Source organism: Danio aesculapii, chromosome 13, assembly GCF_903798145.1.
Source record: "Danio aesculapii chromosome 13, fDanAes4.1, whole genome shotgun sequence".
In the NCBI taxonomy this organism is placed as follows: domain Eukaryota; kingdom Metazoa; phylum Chordata; class Actinopteri; order Cypriniformes; family Danionidae; genus Danio; species Danio aesculapii.
Genome location: NC_079447.1, coordinates 37,619,659 through 37,643,597, shown reverse-complemented (window position 1 = coordinate 37,643,597; position 23,939 = coordinate 37,619,659). Strand labels below are relative to the sequence as shown.

The 23,939-nt window shown below is 34.2% G+C and overlaps 1 protein-coding gene across 1 annotated transcript in view; it reads right to left on the bottom strand.

Annotated features, from left to right (window-relative positions):
* Positions 1 to 22,649, bottom strand: part of anxa11a (annexin A11a) — a 44,663-nt gene extending 22,014 nt beyond the window's left edge. Inside the window, exons 1-3 of the mRNA XM_056471494.1 lie at positions 22,553 to 22,649; positions 9,582 to 9,809; positions 2,330 to 2,403 (exon numbers count right to left, since the gene is read on the bottom strand). Of these exons, the coding sequence (XP_056327469.1) occupies positions 2,330 to 2,403; positions 9,582 to 9,801 (294 nt within the window). The 5' untranslated portion in view covers positions 9,802 to 9,809; positions 22,553 to 22,649. The remainder of the gene's footprint in view (positions 1 to 2,329; positions 2,404 to 9,581; positions 9,810 to 22,552) is intronic.
* Between the last annotated feature and the right edge of the window lie 1,290 nt (positions 22,650 to 23,939).

The window sequence follows — 23,939 nt, the reverse complement described above, 5'->3', positions numbered from 1 at the left end:
AAACTAGTTGGTATTATGACTTCAGAAAAGAATAAGCCCACATTAAATTAACTGCATAGTGCAAAGCCTACTAAGTAGTAGTAGTAGTAGTAGTAGTAGTAGTTGCCCTGTATGTTTAAACTTTCTATGAATAGTGAAAGTACCGTCAACACAGAGCTGATCTCAAATGTGAAATAATTGCAAGAGCTGTTCAAGAGAATTGTGCTTTAGCTTCATTTTGGCTTGAAAGCACATTCATAAAAACATCTGCAATTACTTTCTTTGCGTTAAAGCTCTGCGTCGATCGTCGCAACCCCTGAAACAGTGCACAGTATGCATGCTGCTTAAATGAGCACAAACAGTTACTAAAGTAATGGAATGCTTTTATTAGCCTATAGATCAGTGCATTCTTACAGTGACACCTCTGTTATCAAAAACAAAATGAGAGATTCATTTGTTGCTCTTCACTAAATAACTGTAGTAATGCTAATCAATATTTAAATACAGTAAAAAGTGAATGGGATTTTATAACTTGATTTAATTTCAGTATAGGCCATTTATTTTAATAGGCAAAATCTTTTATTTTATTGTCAAAATTTTCTAATGTTTGCTGTCTTCTTCTATTTTAAGATAATTGTTAAATGTCCCATATTTTTACATCCCAGTGTTGACAGGTATGGCATAATATGGTTTGCTAATCAAAAAATAACTAGCTCTATCTGTTTTAGCATCAGCTAATGTTATGGAAGGACATAGATGTTATGGCAAGTAACTTTAATGTAACTACCCCCATCATTCCTTCCTAAGGCAAATGTGTAAATATTAGATCTATTCAGCAGCATTCGGTGTTATAACGCTAATTGATTTGCATGGTTATCTGATGTTTTACCAGATTGTAGTAGTCAATCAAAATGCTCTTAATTTTCCATAGTTGTAAGTCTAGCTGTTTGTTGTGTTACAGTTCATAGTGTCTAAAGTATCTTAGCATTACCACATGGTATATTATACTGCAATTCACAAATTTTTTTTGCATTTTGCTAATTAGCATTTCACTGTAATGACAATAAAATTTAAATTGTTATATATGAATTACTAATATAATTTCTATATATTACAAAAAGTAGGCTACATAGTGTATTATACAGTTGTCTACATCATGCTTGTATCTCTAGGTTTTTCATTTATATTAATCTTATTTTATTCTTTAAATCACGTGTTTATTATTAGACTGGTGTCACATACTCCTCTTCTGTCTTCAGATGTGCTGCTGAGGTTTCTCAGTTCCACCGTTGCAAATCCTTCTTTCTAAGTATTTTGAATGTGCAATTGCTTTATTTAAATAAAAGAATGTCCAAGACAAAGCTATTTAGTTTCTTATGAGTATATTTAAACTAGCAGTGGAATTTACCACGATGCGACAGGGCGCCACCTGAAATCTTGCCAAGGGCGCCAAATTGGTTATGGCCGGGTCTGTGAATATCAGCTCGGTTGATTTTGTTTTCATTTTAAAACATTAATTAAAATGTTAAGGTGTTACTGGTTGATTTTATATCCTTTGATTTTGACAATACATTTAAGATTTCAGAAAACGCAGAATTTATAAATAACATAAAAGATTTTGAAATAAAACAAATGAAAAAAAAAAAGAAATGAAACAAAACACTTTATAGGGCTTGTTACAACATTTAATTCCTGAAGAAACACCACTGGTTGCCACATCTAAATTATATTATATTCTTGTTGTCTGCTAAACGGTTATATGTTGTTTTATGTGAAGCATATCTTAATTTTTTTCTTATAAAGGGAGACTTTACTACCTTCATTAAAATGATTTGTAATAGTAAAGGATGCTCTTAACTCAATAATGTTAAATTTTTTTGTTTTATACATACCATAAAAGTGTAATATTTTCTTAGATTTTTTCTTAAATCATTCCAACCCCTACTATACACAATATTGATGTTTATTTATTTTTTTGTTTGTTTGTTTGGGGGGGGGGGGGGATCTTTGCTATGATAGTTCAGTCCACACTTGTTCACTTTTTCACTGATGTCTAAGTTTGATTACAGACCATACTGTATATCAACTTATTCATCAGTAAATTGAATAGGACCAAAAATTGTTGGGGGTCAAAGCAAATTCTGACGACAGATAAATTACAAGACATCAATGTCATGGTCACAAGAGCCCAGGTTTGTAAAAGGCTGATAAAGGAAAGATACGATTTGATTTTAGCCAAGGCTGTGCTTTTCATGCTTACTGGAATCAAATTACCAGCATCTGTTTGGAATAGAGACCAATGTCATTTTTGATTATGCATCATACACAGTCCATTCTTTGCACAACTTACCATTCCTTGGATATTTGATGCATTAAATCCAGGATTTGGCAAATTATCCAAGCCAATGGGGGCACCCCAACCTCCTACAACCAAACACAGAAACAAGAAAAGATAAAAGCTCGCACAAATTATGACAGAACAATATCAGTGCACTTCACAGTTAACATGGACTCAAAAATGACACTGCTTACTCTATTAAAATATGTCCCTGGTAGTACATGATTCAATAGTGGATAATATTCTAAAGTGAAAAATATAATCACTTTCTCTGCCAGTGAAATTACTTTTATTTTCAGCCAATATCTCAGGTTATTCTTACTTTTTCTATGTCTTTTCTCCAATCCATTGCCTACAATGCATCTATAATAGCTCTGCCCTATTTTTCACAATCCACATAATTACTGCAGTGCGTCTTGCTTATTGACTACTCTGTCTCACGTGTCAAATTGCACAAAAATTATGGACTGTGAGCATCATTTCTTTTTCACTCAGGAAATCAAGATACACAGTGTATCATACGTCAGGTTAATAATAATCTAGACATCAACTTTTGATCTTTTTTTCTGTGCAGTGCCCTGAGGGCCCTGCATTGTCTTGTAACTGTAAAAAAATCCTGTCTGTTCTGAGCCTATTTTGATGTAATATGACAATACAGAAACACTGCTGAATTCAGAGCAGCAGGTTTTCTTATGGTGATAAAAATGCCAGGTTTTAAATTCTCCACAATATTTATTATTAAGTATTTACTTTGATTTTATACACTTTTACTTACTCTTGCTTATATTTGATTAGATGACATTGAAATGTTTTGGAAATTGCTTAGTAGTGTTACATACTAAATTTTAATTAAAGTATTTAAACATTATTTGTTAGTTTATGCCATTTTACTTGATGCTTGGTTTAAATTACATACTTCTGTCACTTTTTGATTAATGTTATTTTTTGAAAATGAGAATTTCATGTTGTTTTATGACCAATAATTGCTTGCTGTCTATAATGATGTTCATGTCATTGAGAAGATGGAACTACTGACTTTTCTACCGTAAACGAGAATATAAACAACACTGGATGCAAAGAAGGATTTCTTAAAGAGCCCATATTATGCATTAAAAAGTTTTGGTTTCGGTGGTCTCAAACAACATGCTGATATACATGCAAGGTCAAAAAAACACTTTCATTGTCGGTGTTTACCTGTTTAGAAGTGGATCTTCTAAAAGTGGTAAATGCTTCACTTCTCTCAGGGATTTTTCCTAACTCACTTAAAACTGCAGTTGTTAAACCCCTCTTGAAGAAGAGCAACCTGGATAACACCATATTGAGCAATTACAGGCCCATCTCAAATCTCCCTTTCATTGGCAAAATCATTGAAAAAGTTGTTTTTAACCAGGTTAACAAGTTCTTAAACTTCAAGGGGTGTTTGGACAATTTTCAATCTGGTTTCAGACCACATCACAGTACAGAGAGCGCCCTTATAAAGATAATCAATGACATCCGATTCAGATTCAGGCAAACTAACAGTGCTGGTGCTGCTCGATCTCAGTGCCGCATTTGACACTGTCGATCACAGCATACTTCTGGATAGGCTGGAAAACTGGGTTGGGCTGTCTGGGATGGTCCTCAAATGGTTCAGATCTTACCTTGAAGGAAGAGGTTACTATGTCAGTATAGGTGACCATAGGTCGAGGTGGACACCCATGACATGTGGAGTCCCACAAGGCTCGATTCTGGCACCACTCCTGTTCAACCTTTATATGCTCCCTCTGAGCCAAATAATGAGAAAAAAACAAATCTCCTACCACAGCTATGCTGATGACACTCAGATCTACCTAGCCTTACTGCCTAATGACTACAGCCCCATTGACACCCTCTGCCAATGCATTGATGAAATTAACAATTGGATGTGCCAAAACTTTCTTCAGTTAAACAAAGAGAAAACTGAAGTGATTGCGTTTGGGAACAGAGATGAGGTTCTCAAGGTGAATGCGTACCTTGGCTCTAAGGGTCAAACAACAAAAAATAAGGTCAAGAATCTTGGTGTGACTCTGGAGTCAGATCTGAGTTTTAATAGTCATATCAAAGCAGTTAGTAAATCAGCATACTATCATCTCAAAAACATTGCAAGAATTAGATGCTTTGTTTCCAGTGAAGACTTAGAGAAACTTGTTCATGCTTTTATCAGCAGCAGGGTGGATTACTGTAATGGCCTCCTCATTGGCCTTCCCAAAAACACAGTCAGACAGTTGCAGCTCATCCAGAACGCTGCGGCCAGAATTCTGACCAGAACCTGGAAATCAGAGCACATCACACCTGTCCTCAGGTCTTTACACTGGCTCCCAGTTACATTCAGAATAGATTTTAAAGTATTATTACTGGTCTATAAATCACTAAATGGCCTAGGACCTCAATACATTATAGATATGCTCACTGAATACAAACCCAACAGATCACTCAGATCTTTAGGATCAAATAGATTAGAAATCCCAAGAGTTTAGTCAAAGCAGGGTGAATCGGCTTTCAGCTACTACACCCCTCGCTGCTGGAATCAGCTTCCAGAAATGATCAGATGTGCTCCAACATTAGGCACGTTCAAATCAAGATTGAAAACACATCTGTTTAGCTGTGCCTTTACTGAATGAGCACTGTGCTACGTCCGACAGATTGAACTACTATGTTTTTCTCTTCTTTTTAATTCTTTTATAACACATTTTATCAGCTTTTATTTTATTTAATTTTTATTTTTACCATTTCTATTATTTGTTTTTATTTCTCTTATACTTGTTTCTTTTATTCCTGTTTATGTAAAGCACTTTGAATTGCCACTGTGTATGAAATGTGCTATATAAATAAACTTGCCTTGCCTAAACTTGCCTTGCCTTATAATATGCATTTATGTAGACCTAATTATCCCAACAACTCCCGTATGATTTGTTCAATGATTAATTTGTTCTAAAACCCATCCTTAGCACGATGCTAATCTGCGCTGATTGGTCCGATGACCTAGTCTGTTAGGTCGACTGCATTCAGCGCGAGACAAAGAGAAATGCCCACCATAGCTTATCAACATTGTTGAAGTAGCCAGAGTGCAGAGTACATGTGTGAGCCCAATGCAGGAGTGCATTAAATCAATGCAGTTAAACACCAGCATATTGCTCTATTCCTAACCATAAGTAAAAACAATGACACACATTCAGTAATAATACACAGTGGCAAAAGATTAACTATTTTGAAACTTGACTGCTGTATGCGTGTAGGAACGGCTAACACTGGCCATAGTAACGACAAACGGCAAGGATAGCAAGCTCACAAATGTATTTAAATCTGTAAAGAAAGCAGCACGCGCCACGTTTTCAACGTGGCTTTAGACGCAATATGTGAATATAAAAAGTTAACCAGCGTGGAGCAATTACAAGTAACAAAACACAATTAAATACATATTTTGTTAGCTAGGGAAAACAACGAGGCAACCATTTTAAACCGCACTTACACTTGTGAAATGGAGGAAGAAACTGATCCATGAATCCATGATCTCTGATAAAGTTCCTGTCCAGCTCTGAAAAGTCCCATTCATTAATAGTCTTTTCTGATCCTTCCTTTAACAAACAGCTGACAAATCCCCTATTGCAGGTATAGGTTATTCTATTAATCACCAGAACGTTTACTCAATGTTCACTCATTCAGTCATGATCAATCCCACACACACACCCGCACTCTGCTAGTGTTTGAAGGGGAAAGCGCATTCACATTTTACCGGATCCGGCACTTCATATTTGGTATCGTTTCGTGTTGACGTTGATACGAACAGGCAAAAGATCCAGACGAATGATGAATCATTTAAATGACTCGAGTCGAATCTTTTATTTAAAAAAAAAAAGAAAAAAAATCTTTTTAAACAAGGTGCACTTTCAGATTTAAACCTCAACTGGATGTTTTCATTCATTTAGAGCTGTGTTGCACACTGCATGGAAGGTAATTTTCAAAAAACCCATAATAGGGGTATTTAATATATTAAGTATGAATAGCATGCAGTTTGTTCTGTTAAGGCAGAATTTTTTTCTGGAAAATAATAAAGTGAGTGATTTTTACAATCATGTCAAAACACCATTACTATTTCCTTGGTGAATAAACATGATGCCTGATGTTGAAATACATTATCCCATATGCCACTGCATCCAATCAAGGCTCATTGGAAATACACTTTACAGACAATTTTTGGAATACGCTGCTCTGGGTATGTTTGTTGAACATTTCAGAAGAAAAATATATTTGAGGGCGTCATTTACATTTTTGCAAATCCCAAATACATCACTTAGCTTTGTACGTTTTAGATACACCTCCTTCTTGTATACCTTCTCCACGAGAAGGTGGCACTTGTCGTACAAATCGCCTAACGAATCACTGATATACACACTTCTATAATCCCAACATGTGTTTACAGAAGCAAAAATAAGAGAAAAGTACATAGTGACCACATTGTTTTACCTCGATTTTACATTGCTTTTATCTCTTTAGTGGATCCTTGCTTCACCAGACTCAAAATTGAGAGCTCTGCATCTCAAGTACAACTTGAGCTAACTGCAAACTGTCCAAGTCAGAAAAGTTGTCCATATAGCCATAGATAGTTGAGGGAAATGTATTCGATTACAAAATTATAGACATCATGTTGATAAGTGTTATTTTGTGGTGTAATAATCGTTTATTCATCAATATAATGTTGATGATGTAATGTAAATATCATTAGTGTGAAAACGAACAAAGGTTGTTGCTGTCATGCTAGATACTGCAGTCAAACTTATGTTTACTTATGTTGTGGTTACACAAAAATTGTTGGATTTCCAGTGACACTGTGTTGATTGCATCGCATATGCAAATATAGTCTCAAATACAGCCATTTTATCAAAAATGTGGTTGTTCATGCTTTTATAGCATTAAATGTGCAAATTAACATGATCCCTTTTGTTTTGTACTTGTGAAAAATACTAAACCAATACCACCTTTTCCCTTCCATTTTGCCATGTTTTAAACTGGTGTATGGAACTGATACTCTGCTCTTATTGGTCAGCGTCACCTGATTAAACCTGTCACGAAAGACAATAAAGTATGCTGGTCTTTCTATCATTGTGTATCCTAGATGAGGTACTGGTTGATGACCACTATCACACATTGCATGAAATATACCTATAAATTAAGTATATGTATGGCCAGATGCCCATTATTGTATACTGTACAAATCACCACAACACTCTACGTCTAGTTAATCAAGCAAAAAGCAGACTTATATTGTGTAGTCTGAACCTGACATCTGGTGTTTTAAAACATTTTATGAACTAATTGGTAATTATGAAATTCCTTTACGCAAATTCTGTTACACCTCACATATCATAGACTGCATTCACAAGCTCTAAACTGCTGCCACCAGAGGCAGAACTCCAAGGAAAGAGTAGTTGGGAGAACAAATGGAAGCACTGCAAATTAAGAAATAATTCAATTTTAGCATTGATTCTGAAATTTTCAGAATGCATTGCAATTCTCACTTGAATTGATTATGAGCTTAATTTTTACCACCATATGGCACTGTATGCATACCAAACACCCCACTTTACACATCCGATCCTTACACATAGCACTTAAACATAAAACAATCATCAATAAAGTGATTTTATGACAACAAAAATGAACAACGAGAGTGTTCATAGTGAGCTGTTTACATTAATCCATAAAATAAAAAAAAATGAAAAACTGTCGCAAGTACATTTGACCACTTACAATACAGACTGAAAGCATTAGCATTCATCTTCATGCCCATTAAGAGATTATGATAAAAAAAAATAGCCTAAAGTGCCATCTGCTGTTAAAAACTAAGCTCAGTATCAATTCCAGAGAGAATCGCCATGCATTCCAAAAATCTAAGAATCCATCCATGAATCACAATACAGCGATTTAGCATCCCAGCACTAATAGGAAGGCATCAAGGGATGTCCATTCCAAATTCTGTTTTCTAGATGGGTGCCTTTTTCTGATCGAATTTTGAAAGCAGTCTAGATACATAGACGTAAAAAAAAGATTATTCTGATGCCTTTAATATCCCCCAATCCTATAAAAACCATTTCTGACAAAAAAATAAATAAAACATGGCATCTCAAGTTCGGCTTGGGTGTCAATTTGTGTGTTTTTGACCAAGGTTTTCTACTGCTTTGGTGGTATTTTTAGTGAGAAGTTAGAGTTAAAGTGTCTATTGCAACACGGTATCTATCCTGCTTTTGTTTTCAAACCCAAACACACACACACACACACACACACACACACATCTAAACCAATGTCTTTAGGATCGCTAGAAACTTCCAGGAGAGTTAGTTGCAGCTAAAATCCAGAAGCAGTATTGGACACCTCTGCTTTACAACATGAGCATGTACAACACCTCTAGCGTATATGTTGTCTTGTGCTTCGTGAGTTCAGCACTTCAGCGAGATCATAATAGACAGAAACAGAGGCAAAATTCTTAAACTGACAGCTACTGTCAGATTTTGTACTGATGTAGATCCACCGGATGTTGGTTACCCGGTCAGAACAGATCAGCTTTCATCACTTTCAAACTGACAGTACTAAAGATCAGATCTGAAAACCAAATCACACGTAAAATCATTGTGACCAAATCGTTAGAGCTTTGAACATTTTTATGACTAAAGCAATGCTGGTAAACAAAACAAAGCAAGGTCAAAAGTGCTAGCATGTATACACACAACAAACAAAGCATATTTTGCTATGGCAAAATGGATAAAGCAACCAGATTATGGAAAATGTGTGACACTAGTCAACAAGCTAATGGACTCCTCCCAAAAGAACATTCATATGTGTTCATTCAATAACGTAATCCATGTGACCTCTGGCACAAAAACCCACACAGTGACTAGGCCTCTCAAAAGATGAGCCTCCAAAGGAATGTCAGTCAGTGCAAGACAATGCTAGAAGCTAGTTTGTGTTTCTAACTAACTGCACATTTAGTCACTCCTTCACTTTTTTTCCCACTGGCTCCACCTAAGAATTCCACATTACCATGTCAACATAACTATTCATCACCAGCGGCACTAAGCAAAGTTAGTTTGTCCATTGACTTTATGACTTGAACTTGAAAGTCCATTAAACCTGATAGGCATTTCAAATACAAACAGCATCAAGTTTGATATAAGGCAGTGTACACATATGGAAATCATCTACCCAGCTAACACTCAGATAAGTGCAGTTTCCTTATTTTACAGTGGCTCACCTGAGGGAACAGAAGGATATTGCCCTGGCTGGCCTGGAAAAGCACCTGGCTGTGGTGGATAAGCACCAGGCTGAGGAGGGTATCCGCCTGCTTGTGGAGGGTACATCCCAGGTTGAGGTGGGTAACCTCCTGCGGCAGGAGGGTAAGCACCTGGTTGTGGTGGGTATCCACCACCCTGAGGAGGATAGCCGGACTGAGGAGGATAGCCTGGATAGCTCATTGTTGTGCCTGAAATTGAAAATTATATATAATATTATTATAAAAAAAAAAAAAAAAAATTATATATATATATATATATATATATATATATATATATATATATATATATATATATATATATATATATATATATATTGACTATGCTTTCTATACACATTTTTATATTTTACTTTACAGATTGGGCGGTTTTGGATAGTTTTTGGGCTTAAATTAGTCAGCTACATCTGGCAATCACAGCTGATCCATGAGAGACGCGGTGGAGAAATCCAGAAGTATCGCTGTAACAGCCAAGAGGATCACGAAGCCAGTCGAATGGGCCAAAGTGAGAGGGTGAAATGGAGTTTACTTTCATTCTCTCAATGTAATTACATTCTCGCAATGTTATTGGGGTTTCTACTGTAAGTGTCAGTGAAAGACTATCCAGCAAACACACATGCAATGAAATTGTTTCTGCGTTTTTTTAGTAGTTGGAGCATTGTAATTACTCGCGCTCGCCTCCCTCGCCATAGTAAGCTACGGCGCAATATCACGTATGAGATAAATGACGTCAGTACACAATAACCGGTTATGATTATTACTGAACTGATACCGAATTGTACACGTCTGCATCGCGGTGCACCGAAGAAACAATTAATTTTTCAATGTCAATGAGTGAGTTTGCATATACATTCTTAAAATGATCTGCCACACAAAAATGAAATATCTGCTATTGCTTAACCCCAGTTGCAAAAGGGTTTGAGTTTCTTTCTTCTGTTGAATACACAAAAAAAAAATGATATTTTGAAAACTATTGGTAACCTCTGGTTCATTCTTCGTACCTCGCTTAAATGGTCTAAGATGATTTTGCTGGTCCTGGACCTTTAATCTTGATAACTAATCTCTGGCTAATTTGGTTCATCAAACAAGTTTGTGAATCAGATTAAAATATCTGGATGAACTGATCTGAGATCACTGCGTGTGTCGTGAACAGTGGTGGAAAGAGTGCTGAAAAATCATACACCAGAAAAAGTACCATTACTTGCCCAAAAATGTAGTGCAAGTAGAGCAAATATAACTGTTGTAAATCGTACTTAAAATATGTATAAAAAGTAGCCCTTTTAAAAGTACTAGTGAGTAGTGAGTATTAAGCTGTGATGTGCTGATGCGTTTTTATGCAATTTGCGCAAGACATTCTGCAGTGCATTTAGTTATTGTTTAAGACTATTTGGCAATTTCATCCCAGCAGACACAGGACATCAACATGACATCAGATTGATGTTGTACCCTAATGTCATGGGACGTTGTATTTTGTTAGGTAATGAAAATCAGGTTGACGTCAGAACCCAACATCAGGCCAACATCAATGTTCAATGTCCGACTGATGTTACATTTTGGTTACTTTCCAACAAAATGTCTAATGATGTTACAGCTTGACGGTGTGTGGAGGTTACCAGTATGACGTCTATCAGACGTTGGATTTTGGTTGCCATACCTGACAAATAAATGTCAGTATTTGATGTCAATATGACGATGGTTTAAGATGTTAGTTCGACATCGGATTTTGGTCACTTACCAACACAAAATGAAAATCAACAAATCAACATCATTTCAAGTCATAATTGGACATCAAAATAACATTGTCCTTAGATGCTGGTGACCTAAATCTAACCTGTTATTAATGCCTTATGACATTGTGTGTCTGCTGGGATCGGTGACATGCAGTCTAAACACTCTCTAGATTTAGGACACTGACTTCTTGGACAATTTCAATGCTTCCAAATGGTTTGCTATAAAGCACCTATGTCTTGAAACTGTTCAGTATAATGCGATTTACTATTTATGTGCAAATTGATTGGACAGGAATCGCAGGACTGATTTTTCTACTGAGTAGAAAAAATGAAGTAGTGACTGCAGGTTGAAGGAAAGTAGTGGAGTAAAAGTACAGATACAGCACAAAATTTACTCAAGGGAAAGTAAAATTACACATTTTTAAAACTACTTGATAAATTACAATTTCTGAGAAAAACTACTCAATTACAGTAGTTTGAGTATTTGTATTTTGTTAATTTACAACACTGCTCCAGAGCTGTATACTGAGATTGCTGTGAATTTAGTGTGCATTTAAAGCAGTGAGCTTTACCATTTTTTACACCTGGACCAGTCTAGCTCACTTCCTGTCGAATACATGCACACATGTGTCAAGTGCTTAAAACCACAAGGGTGGGTAGCTGTAAGAGTAGAACACATGCATGGAACACGTTTTAACATTATTTTGAAATCAGGTTATTTCATAGAGAAGTACAAGTCTTGTAACAGATTATTTTAATAAAATAAGTGAAAGTTATTTGTTAAATGCCTGAAATTAAGTTTTTAATGTTTTATCCTACAATTTAAAATAATTTTTTTGAAAAAGCAATTGGCTAATGGTACTAGAGAAAGAAAAAAGATGTCTACTTGTCCACTTTTCCACTTACAAACTATTCTAAATTTTACCAACTTGAAATTTTGGAAATTAAAATGAAGAGTTGTTGGACGTTTATGATGGTGACTATGAAATTGTGTGACTTCATTGTAGGTTGATTACAACCTAACCAGTGTTGGGGAAGCTGCAAGCTACTGTCAAACTACCTTTCAAAAAAAGGTTAGCTACAAAAATGACTACCAAAACGTAGAAAGTAATTTTTTTTAACATTGACTTCAATTGCAAATAAATTACTATAACTGAATGTCATCTTGAATGTCAAATTCCTCAAACAGACTGTTAAAAGTCAAAGTACAAAACAGCACTAATGAAACAATGGAATAACAACATTTTCTCAAAAATAGAGTCGATGGCTCTATTTTGGTAAAAAAAAAATATATTAAAGCCCTCACACAAAGTTCTAACTTTATGTTAAATGTCAACTGTTAGAATATACACATTTGAATTGTTGTTACTTGAAAAATATGATAAAATTAAATTCATGATTATAAAATAATGATAAAATAATAATTGAACGTCCCAAAACCAAAAGATGGCTGTAACACTCTACTATAGATTGTGAACTTAAGACGCTTTGCTGCTTCAGACCGTAGCAGGTTCACAAAATAGAGAAGGGCTGCATGATATTAAAAAAAACTGACATTGCGATATTTTATTTTTCTGTGATACATATGGCAATAGAGTATTATTAACAGATGAAATGAGTAGCTCCTTTTGGAAAGAATTCATAATTTTATATTGATTAGGAGCAAAACATCTTTATCTGCATAAAATATAACAAACCAATCACAAGGATAGATAAATAAACTAGAGCAAAGTTACAAATGAAAAAAATGCTTTATGGTCTTCTGGGAGTCTAACAGTATTCAGGTACCTAAACTGAATAATTAAATGTAAAATAACATACTGTACATAAATACACTGTACATAAATACTATTGATCTTTCTTAAAGTTACAAAAACACATGCAAATTTAATTTTTTTTCTAACTTTATGGTTAAACTTTGCAATTACTCCACAATCATGTGTCTTTATAACTGTGGCTCTTACTCAACTAATCCTGATTCAACATTCCAGATCCTGCATTGTGATTATTGTGAATGCGCACATTGTGATATCAATGGTGGAAAGATTGTGCAGCCGTAAAATGGAGAGTAACTATTGTCAAGCTACAACACTATTTGCAGAAAAAAGTAGCTATTTGAAAGACTACATTGTTTTACAAGAGGCTGAGCTACTGTTAAGCTACTGAAAAATTCAGTTACACTAGCTGAGCTACTGGTAGCTAGCTACTCCCCATTGCTGAGCCCAACTTTAGCATTTTACTTTTGCAGTGATGGGTTGCAGCTGGAAGGGCATCCGCTGCATAAAACATATGCTGGATAAGTTGGCAGTTCATTCCGCTGTGGCTACCCCGGATTAATAAAGGGACTAAACCGTAAAGAAAATGAATGAATGATGAGACTGCAGCTCTGCACAAGACGTTTGGTCAGCGGAGAAATTAAAATGGTCGTGCCCAACTGAGCCTGGTTTCTCTCAAGGTTTTTTTTCTTCACTTACGCCTTTAGTGAAGTTTTTTTTCCCTCTCCGCTGTCGCCACTGGCTTGTATGGTTCGGGATCTGTAGAGCTGCGCATCGTTGGATTTGCTCTTCAGTGTTTGGACTCTCAGTAGTGATTATTAAACCACACTGAACTGAGCTCAACTGAACTGAACTTAAACACTACAAACTGAATTACACTGTTCCTATTTACTGTGACCTTTTATGTGAAGCTGCTTTGACACAATCTACATTGTATAAGCGCTATACAAATAAAGGTGAATTGAATTGAATGAATAAAATCTTTGTTAATTTGTGATGATTTTTATACAAACATGTACAAATCATAAACTTTGTTGGATATAAAACTTAATTTCTGCAATATCACAAAAGATAATGGAAAATTGTGTTTGGTTTCTATCAAGAGAACCAGGGTCTGGATAACTTCTGGGTTTGCCTACAAAAAAAAGTAATCCCTGAAGGACTCACACAAAACTTACATGACCCATCAGGCCCAATCATTATATTCTTTACCACATCTGTTCTGTGTAACTTGAATGATGATCCCTAACCCAGGCTGATGTACAGTACATCTAAAAACATAATTAAATCACATGCATTTACAGCTGTAAACTGTGCTGAGCTTCACATAAATACAATTGAAGTCAAAAATATTAGCCCTTAAATTCTTTTAAAATATTTTCCAAGGGAGAGACAATTTTTTTCAACACTTTATAAAAAATAGTTTTACTATTTGTATTAACTAATTTGTTTTGTCTTTGTCATGGTGACAGTACATCATATTTTCTTGTTATTTTACAAGACACTAGTATTCAGCTTAAAGTGCAATTTCAAGGCTTAACTAGGTTTTTATATTAACTAGGCACGTTTGAAAATTAGGCAAGTTATTGAATAACATTGGTTTGTTCTGTAGCCATTAGAATTCTATTGGGCTACTAATATTGTCCTTAACATTATTTTAAAAACTCCTGTTATTCCTGCCAAACTAAAAGAAATAAGACTCTCTCCAGAAGAAAAAATTAATAGGAAATACTGTGAAAATTTCCTTGGTCTGTTAAACATCACTTGGGCAATATTTGGAAAAAAAAAAAAAAAAAAAAAAAAAAAAAATCACAGGAGGGCTAATAATTTTGACTTATACTGTACACTTCCTGAAAAAAGTCTTGTCGCCTATCCAAGTTTTGGGAACAACAAATAATAACTTGACTTCTAGTTGATCATTTGGTATCAGAAGTGGCTTATATGAAAGGCAAAGGCCTAGATTACGCTTATTTTACCAAAATAAAATATGATCATGTCTTGATTTTTTTATTAGAACAGTAAGGTAACTTTGCTTAGACAAAAGTCTTGTCACTTAACAGAAATAATGTACAGTATAGAATTAATACATCAATCCATACATCTCTGCAATGACTCAAATAACTTATTAATAAAGTCATTTGAAATAGCAAAGAAAGCATTTTTGCAGGACTCCAAGAGTTCATCAAGATTTTTTGGATTCATCTATAACGCCTCCTCCATCTTACCCCAGACATGCTCAACAATGTTTAACTCCAGTGACTGGGCTGGCCAATCCTGGAGCACCTTGGTTTTTTTTTTGCTTTTAGGAACTTTGATGTGGAAGCTGAAGTATGAGGAGCGCTATCCTGCTGAAGAATTTGCCCTCTCCCTTAGTTTGTAATGTAATGGGCAGCACAAATGTCTTGATACCTCAGGCTGTTGATGTTGCCATCCACTCTGCCCTCATACTGAATGGAACCCCAAACCAGGATTTTTCCTTCACCAAACTTGACTGATTTCTCTGAGAATCTTGGGTCCATGAGGGTTCCAATAGGTCTTCTGCTGTATTTGTGCTGATTGGGATGCAGTTCAACAGATGATTCATCTGAAAAATCTACCTTCTGCCGCTTTTCCAAATGATTAACTAGAAGTTATTATCTGTTGCATTTACCTGGGATCTACGACAAGACTTTTGTCAGGTAGTGCAAATGAAAAGCTTTGATAACGTCCCAATTAAATTAAACTAAAACAACAATGTGTTGCGTTTGAGTTTAATTTCTATAAAAAAACAGCTTGTTTAACTTTTTTCAGACACAACTCAGACTTTTCACCCTTCCCTTTGAAATGCATCTATAAACACCATAAACACTAAATGGAAAATAGTGTCCATGCTCTTAAAAATCAAGCCCTAATTTTCGCGCCAATCATTAACTAGCAGTCAATTTGTCTGCCTAAAGAGTTCCCATGTGGTACAAACCATGGAAACAGATTACACAAACAAAACTCACAACAGCTGAAGGTCTACTTTAGTGCTATATAAAATCACTGTCATGATCAGGAAGTGAAACTCCCATCTAGTTCTTTACTATAAGAAAATAGATTTTTAGTGATACTAACCCTCTAAAACTGACACACGCACGCACGCACGCACGCACGCACGCACGCACGCACGCACGCACGCACGCACACACACATATATATATATTGTAAGCTCTCAGATTCACAAAAAAAAAACATTCACTGGATTTACAAATTTTTTTTTTAAAGGTAATCGGTTATAAACATCTTTTATGGGCTGAATTTAAACAAGGAAATTAAATTTAGTACTATTCAAATTCCTTTGTTTTTTTTCATTCAGTTTATGTAATTGTTTGCAAAAATTTGCATACAATTTGATAGGTTGTAGATGCTTATGTAGAAGCCAAAACATCAGTGTTCTAAGAACATTTTCATTTTGAAATATTTGAAATACTGTAATACACCACCTAAAATCCCGAAGACAGCCTCATTAATAAGACATTGTCATTTTAATATGAAAACAGAAATTCAATGACAGCCCATCGTCAACATCATTTTTATTATTGACTGGGGTGATTGGATAAATTTTCATGTTGAATGAAATGTTACGGTGTTGTGATCTAGGAATTATAGGCCCATATGAAACTTTTTTAAGTTCAGTTGTTTTGTGCGATTTTGTTATGTGCAAAAGAACTACACAAAAATAATCCTTTATTCATCAACAACATAATCCTGTAAATATCATTAGCTATCTAACACTAATAACCCTAATAAAATAATTTTTAAAAATTATTTCAAATGTGTACATTCAAATTCAAGTACATTTTTACTGTATAATAGCAATATATTTCTGTTACACTTGCTCGAGAGTCTGTGTAATAAACAAAAACTACCATTCATTCACTGAAAGAGTGGTGATTGACATATTTTTAGCTGTTTAATTTTCAGCTACTAATTGATTAGATGTAGACTTTTGATTTATTCATCAAAAATATGACACATTTCTACAGTTCAGATCACAAAATATAGACAGAACATAAACAGAATTGCTGGATCTAGTCCAGGAAAAAAGGATTTAGCAATCCTTTTCAACCTTAAAAAATAACTTTAACTGCTTGTTTAAACTACTTATTTCAAATGAGTACAAACAACACAATTCTTGAGGGTTTTTTTTGGACAACTTAATTGTTTTATGTTCAATCCACTTAAATTTGCAAAAACGATTGAGTTAACTTAAACGATTTGTGTTGGGACAATATGAAGAAATTTAGTGGAACCTAGCATTTTTTTTACAGTGCATGTTGGCATGATCTGAACTGTGGAAATTGTAGATCACTAAACAAGTTAGCTTGTTTTAAACTCTACATTGGACAGTTTTTTGAAATCTGTATAGGAAAAAAGCCTGTATAGCCACCGGTAATATTGTACATTTTTACCCATATTAAATAACTAATTATTCAGGCAATGAAGCAAGCAAATGGGGAAAAATAAACAGGGACAGTACATGGGGCACTTAATATATGGATAACATGATAGGAGCAGATAAGATACAAAAAATAGGCCTTTTATTATACTACTCAGTAATATGAAGCATTGGCTTGTCCATGATTAAAACCTACAAATAACCATTTAGGCCTACAGTATGCTCAGCCTATATATTCAAGCTCTATTTGTGGTTAATATGGAAACTATCTGGACATATTTGAAAGTAAAATATACTCTGCATACAGTCTTATCACCTTTACTTAGTGGGAGTGGTTTGTCACAGCACCTCACCTGCCATAAAACTCTATATAGACTTTTAGCTGACACACCTTAACATACTGTATAATGCAAATCCCACGCTAAAACTTTGTTATGTCTATATGTTATACTTATAATGCATTGCCTATAAGTTTCACAAGCATTTAGTTTGTCAACAGGCCTTGTGTTCACATTTAAAACCATAACATAACAAACTGTTTACTCCTAACTGTAGTATAAAATCAATTATTTTCTCAAATGTACATTCATGACACTGTTAATATGAATAATTTAATGACTTTATAAAATAAAAATAATCAATTGTGTCAATATATCATATGATCTGTAAATTATTATGATAATTTACAGAATACATCAAGTAAAATGTCATTCAGTATAACAAAAGTTATTCCAAAAACTATTGTCATGTATATTTAGAAGAATCATTTGACAACATGTTACAAGGCATATCAGACCACAAGGTTTTTAACAATATGTAGGGGTGTAACGGATCACGGTTGATCTGAACACATGTGACCCATGGATTAATATTTTCTTTTTTCCACTTGTAGTTTAATTTAATGTTAAATCTTTGGCTTAGAGACCGCCTTTTGTGTCAAGTAAATTACATGCGCAAAAGATTTAGGCTTTCCTGTAAAATATGATGACGAAATAAGTTGTGATAGGTTTTTCGGAATGTGGTTGGTTTCTTAGTTTATTAGAGTGTTTTCTGTCATTAATTGTTTAATGCATTCAGTGTAAGCTGCATGATTAATCATTAAAAGATCAGAATCTCAACAACCACGCGCAATACATTATTAATGATGCTGATTTGCATATGTTAATTGATCCTTCGAATCACTGCATTCAAATCTGTGTTTTAAAAACATAAAAATCAGAAAATAATTTTAAGCTTTAGTCTTTTGAGTTATGGAAATTAAATGGAAAGCAAATTAAATTTGTCTCCTCCCCTTTTTGGCTGGTCCAACAAATAGTCAGATCCGTGACTAAAAAAACATAATGTGATCCAAACCGTGAGACTTGTGGTCCATTACACCATTACCAATTTTCATTCACTTTCTTTTTGGCTTAGTCCCTTTATTAATCTGGGGTCGCCACAGCGGAATGAACCGCCAACTTATCTAGCACATGTTTTGCACAGCGGATGCCCTTCCAGCTGCAACCCATCACTGGGAAACACCCATATACACTCATTCACACACATACACTACGGAAAAGTTTAGCTTACCCAATTCACCTGTACCGCATGTCTTTGGACTTGTGTGGGAAAACCGGAGAACCCAGAGGAAACCCACGCCAACGTGGGGAGAATATTCAAACTCCACACAGAAATGCCAACTGACTAGCTGAGGCTCGAACCAGTGACCTTCATGCTGTGAGGAGACAGCACAACCTACTGCGCCACCGCGTCACCCACTACCAATTTTTAATCATTTAAATTATTATACAATTGTGTTCACTTAGAATTTTAGATATTTAAATAAGCACAGGCTATGTTGGGACATGCATGACTCTAGACTATGTAATTATTGTTTTTGACCCTAATTATTTTATCAAGCTGCCTTGGGATGTTCTGGTATTGGGGGTGGGGGTTGGGTTGTTTAAACAAAAATAGAAAGAAGGAAACTGTAATGTGTATGTAAACTTTGTGTGTTCACTTAGCATTTTAGATATTTTTATAAGCCCATATCAGAATAAGTACAGTGCTGGGCATATATAAGTACACCTCTCACAAATCTACTATCAACTATCTTTCAAATTTATATTTTTAATAGGAAGCTATAGAATATTATATTTGTGCATATACATTAGATTAGTCAGTACTGAAGCTAAATCTGGAGCTTATCTAACAAAATAACTTATGATAACAGTCTAAAAAAACACCAAAATGTATATGTTATAGAAATATATTAAATACAAATTTTAAAAAAAGAAAAATCAAGAGAAGCAAAAAAAAAAAAAAAAAATTAATTTAGTTTAAATTTTGTAGGTTGTAATTTTATATTTGCAATATTTTGCTTAAATTTAAATTGCATTATATTTCAATTTTTAAATATGTTTGGTGACTAAAATATTATTTTAATAAATATATCTGTTTTAATAAATTTGTTTTGTTCAAATGCACCAAAATACATTGCCTATATTCACTGAGAAATTGACAAAAATATTCATTTTCAAAATGGGCTGTACTCAATTATGCTGAGCACTGTATGTATATAACATAGTATTTTTTTTTTTAAACTAAAGTTATTTGAAACATTGAAGCAGATACTTTACTTGCAATTAATGTCTTTCTATGAATCACTTGCATTAAGTAAATTTGATGTGAACACCAAAATGAATCCTCAAATGATTTTAGAACCATAATTTGTTACAGTATAAATTGATCTTCTACACCCAACAACATCGCAAAAAAAAAAAAGGTAAGAATTTAGGTAAAAACATAAGATTACCATTATGTACCCTAATCAAATAAGGAGAAACAAGTTTCCATTCAGGCCCAAATTATGTTTACGCAATCAACACCACATATGTTACCTATATTTGCAAGCTTTTAATTTAATCCACAAAACTATTTTAGTTTTGGTGTTGTGAGGTTTTCTGTTTCTGAGATTTTCATTATTAATATTCTTGAGTTTTCCAGCCATGCATGTGAAACTAAAAATTTTAGTTCTTAGTAGTTTTATAGTAGTTTTTATACCACCAGAGGATTTTTTTTAAGTAAAGAGTTAAACTCACGGTCATGCGAATGTATGTCTAAGATAAAGTAACATTTTGTAAGCTTATTGTGTTTTTGTGTGCATGTTGCACAGTCATCACTGAGTGAATGATAGCCTTCACTGGCATTCATGATTTTTGTTCTGCTGATTCTTTAAAATAGCATCTTTTACTAGTTGTTATCATATCTGAAATTCAAAATATGAAATAAACAAATGTTTGCACACTCAAAAAAATGAAGACTTCTGCTGCTTGTTTAATCTACTTATTTTAAATGATCTGAAATGACAAAATTCTTGAGATTTCTTTGGGACTTCTTAATTGTTTTATGTTTAATCAACTCAAATTCATTTGTGCTGGGACAACATGAATGAATTGTGTGAAACCCTGCATTTTTTACAGTGCAGGTCTATATTCACCGCACTAATATTTTTGTCTGTGCTGGTTTGATTGTTTTAAATGTTTGTCTATTTAGTAAATAGAAGCCAAATGGGTTATAGGTAATATGATATGACCGCACACAGGCATAAAACACAAGCAAAAAACAATTGGTATCCTACATTTACAATAAAGAGGAAATACCTAACAGCCATTTAGATTTTTTCCATGTGATGGCAGAGTTTGATTACTTCAGTAAGAGCCATATGAATCTTTGCCTTTAGAAATCATTTTAATATGCTGCTTTAAAGAAACATTCATTTTTACACAGTTGAAAAAGATTGTGTTGTTTAATGAACTGTGGAAAATATTATGCAGTAACTACTTTAAAAACAGTTTGATGAATAGAAAGTCCAAAAATACAAACATTTATTATTTAAAAAACATAGACATGACATTATAAATAAATTTACTGTGTTTTTGTTATGTAAATAACCAATTCCTCGTAATCTCAAACATCTGAATGAAAAACTTTAAGAGGGATATTGAGTGGTATTAAGAATTAGAACCAAAATTATGAGTCTCATGCTTTTGTTTTTGATCTTAGATTTGCCATTTTATGTCATATTTTATACAGCGGGTTAAATAAAGTATTTTACCTAAAAATCTTGTCTAATACAATTCTGGAATATTATCGGACTAATAGTATCCTCAATGTACTATATTTTCCTGGATTGTGAAATTGCTATTGACTTCACATTTTAGTTTTTAGGAAAACTCTTGTAACACCTGTCTTACACAACCGTATTCAAAGTATTAGTTAACTCTAAAATGTACTCAATTTACTCACACTCCAGTTGTTCCTTTCTGGGTTTCTTTATTCACTGGACTAAAGAAGATATTTTAAAGAATGTTGGAAACCAGTTTGACTGCATCCACAGTCCACAGATTCAAAAAAATTCCACGAAATTCAATTTCACGGAAGTTCCAAAATATAATTTTGGTTAAAAAAAAAAAAGAAAAAAGAAGGGAACTCTAACAATAGGTTTTGTAGTTTATTTACAACCCTGCTCAACCACAAATATTTGTATTTTTTTTTCCAAAATAAGCCAGAATGCATTGACTAGTTTAAAAAGGATGTTCTAATAGCTTTGAGTATAAGCTTTACTGGGCGGTGGCATACAGAAACTGAGTTTAACACCCCTTACAGGACAAGCAATAGTTTTTTTTTTTCATTTTTGATTGAACTACCCCTTTAAGAAAAAAATGTTTATATTAACATTTTCCTCCTGTTGCAACATTATAAACCCGACTTTATTTTAGATGGACTGTTAATTTCAAGAAGCCGAAGATCAACGACGTAAAAGTTCAAATGTGCGTTTAATGCAGCTTTATGGGTGGATCTCTGAAAAAAGCTAGCTGGAAGAACAGCTTAAAATATCGCCGTCCTTGCAGGAGTTACTGATTTGAAAGCGCATAAAGGTCTACATAACAGCACATTCCGAAAATGTGTAACTATTTTAATAATATAAAACCCTAATAGCGTAAAACAGTAAGGTTTTATGTCACTTACAGTTTAAGCAGCGGGCAGTCACTTCCTAGGTACAGAGTACCTCTCTGTGCTCTTGCGTGAGACACGCAGTGTAATATTTAATGAGGTGGGCTGGACTCATACTTTCCATGACTGTACACAACAGTCTTTAACTAAACACAAAACATGTGACGCTTTCGTGCAACATGACTCATATTGTTTGGTTACAAAGGAATGACATTTGTATTCTTTCCATAAATATGTTGAAAATTACATAATCGATTGTGTAATTTACCGTTTAAAACAAGTGTATGAAATGCTTTAAGATTTCTACTTTCAGAGTACACTACCGTGTCCATGGACCCGTTGCAAATGTATTTGATTATGTTTTTAAAGAAGTATTATTGCAAATGTCTCAGCACAAATAGGGCAATCCACACAAGAAAGGCTGGGTGCGTCTATAAATGGAAGTTTGCCAAGCAGAGCACGCCCTAAATTTTAGCCACGCCCAACTATGGGTACGTATGACGTCCGTGCAATGGACACGTTGGAGAGATTGGAGAAAGTTGTGTTTAACATTTAACATTTCTCTGTAGCTTTTACATCTTTTAAACCGGTGTGTTAAAAATGTTATTGAAACTATGATTTCCACAAGGGTGAGATATAACTTTATAAAATAAGAATGATGACCAAAAATGGATCTGAAAGCTTTTTATTCAAGACATAGTTTTCAGTATGTGTGTGTGAACCCAATGCGGAACCTAAACTCCTTTGGCTTTGAGGTCTTTCTTGTTCAAGAGGTATACTGAAATTAAATCATGTAAACAGTTTAAAATTAGCTATTAGAGTTAGAGTTTAACTCCCCTTACAGGACTAGCAGTAGTTTTTCATTTCTCTGAAAAAAGTTGGAAGAACAGCTTAAATATCGCCGTCATATTCTTGAAGGAGTTACTGATGGTGGAGTACCTGATACTGGTTACTGATACTGGTGGTGGAATTTGGAGGTTTAAGCCCCTGAAGTATTGTCAAAAGCCCCTAATTTTTTTTTTAAATATGTTGCACTTAAAAATAATATTTTGTATAACATTTATTTTGTTATCCAAGTTCTTAAAATTAGCACATACACCACTGAAGCTGATGAGGTAATAATACAGCTGCAAAACTGAATAGTTCTATAAGGCCCTTATCCCTTTCGACCCTAGCAACGCCCCTGGTACTAACCAAGAGTTTTTTGTAAATTTGTTGTCTTTACAGCCAACAGCTAAAACATTATAACCAACAACATGCAATTAAAACATCTACACAAACACACAAATGACATCATTTAACTTTGATGAGTTTAAGTACAAATTAAGCATTACTATCCCAAAAATTATTTAAGTAAAAAGTATGACTTTGTTAGCTTAGATGTAGTTTTTTCCCATCTAAC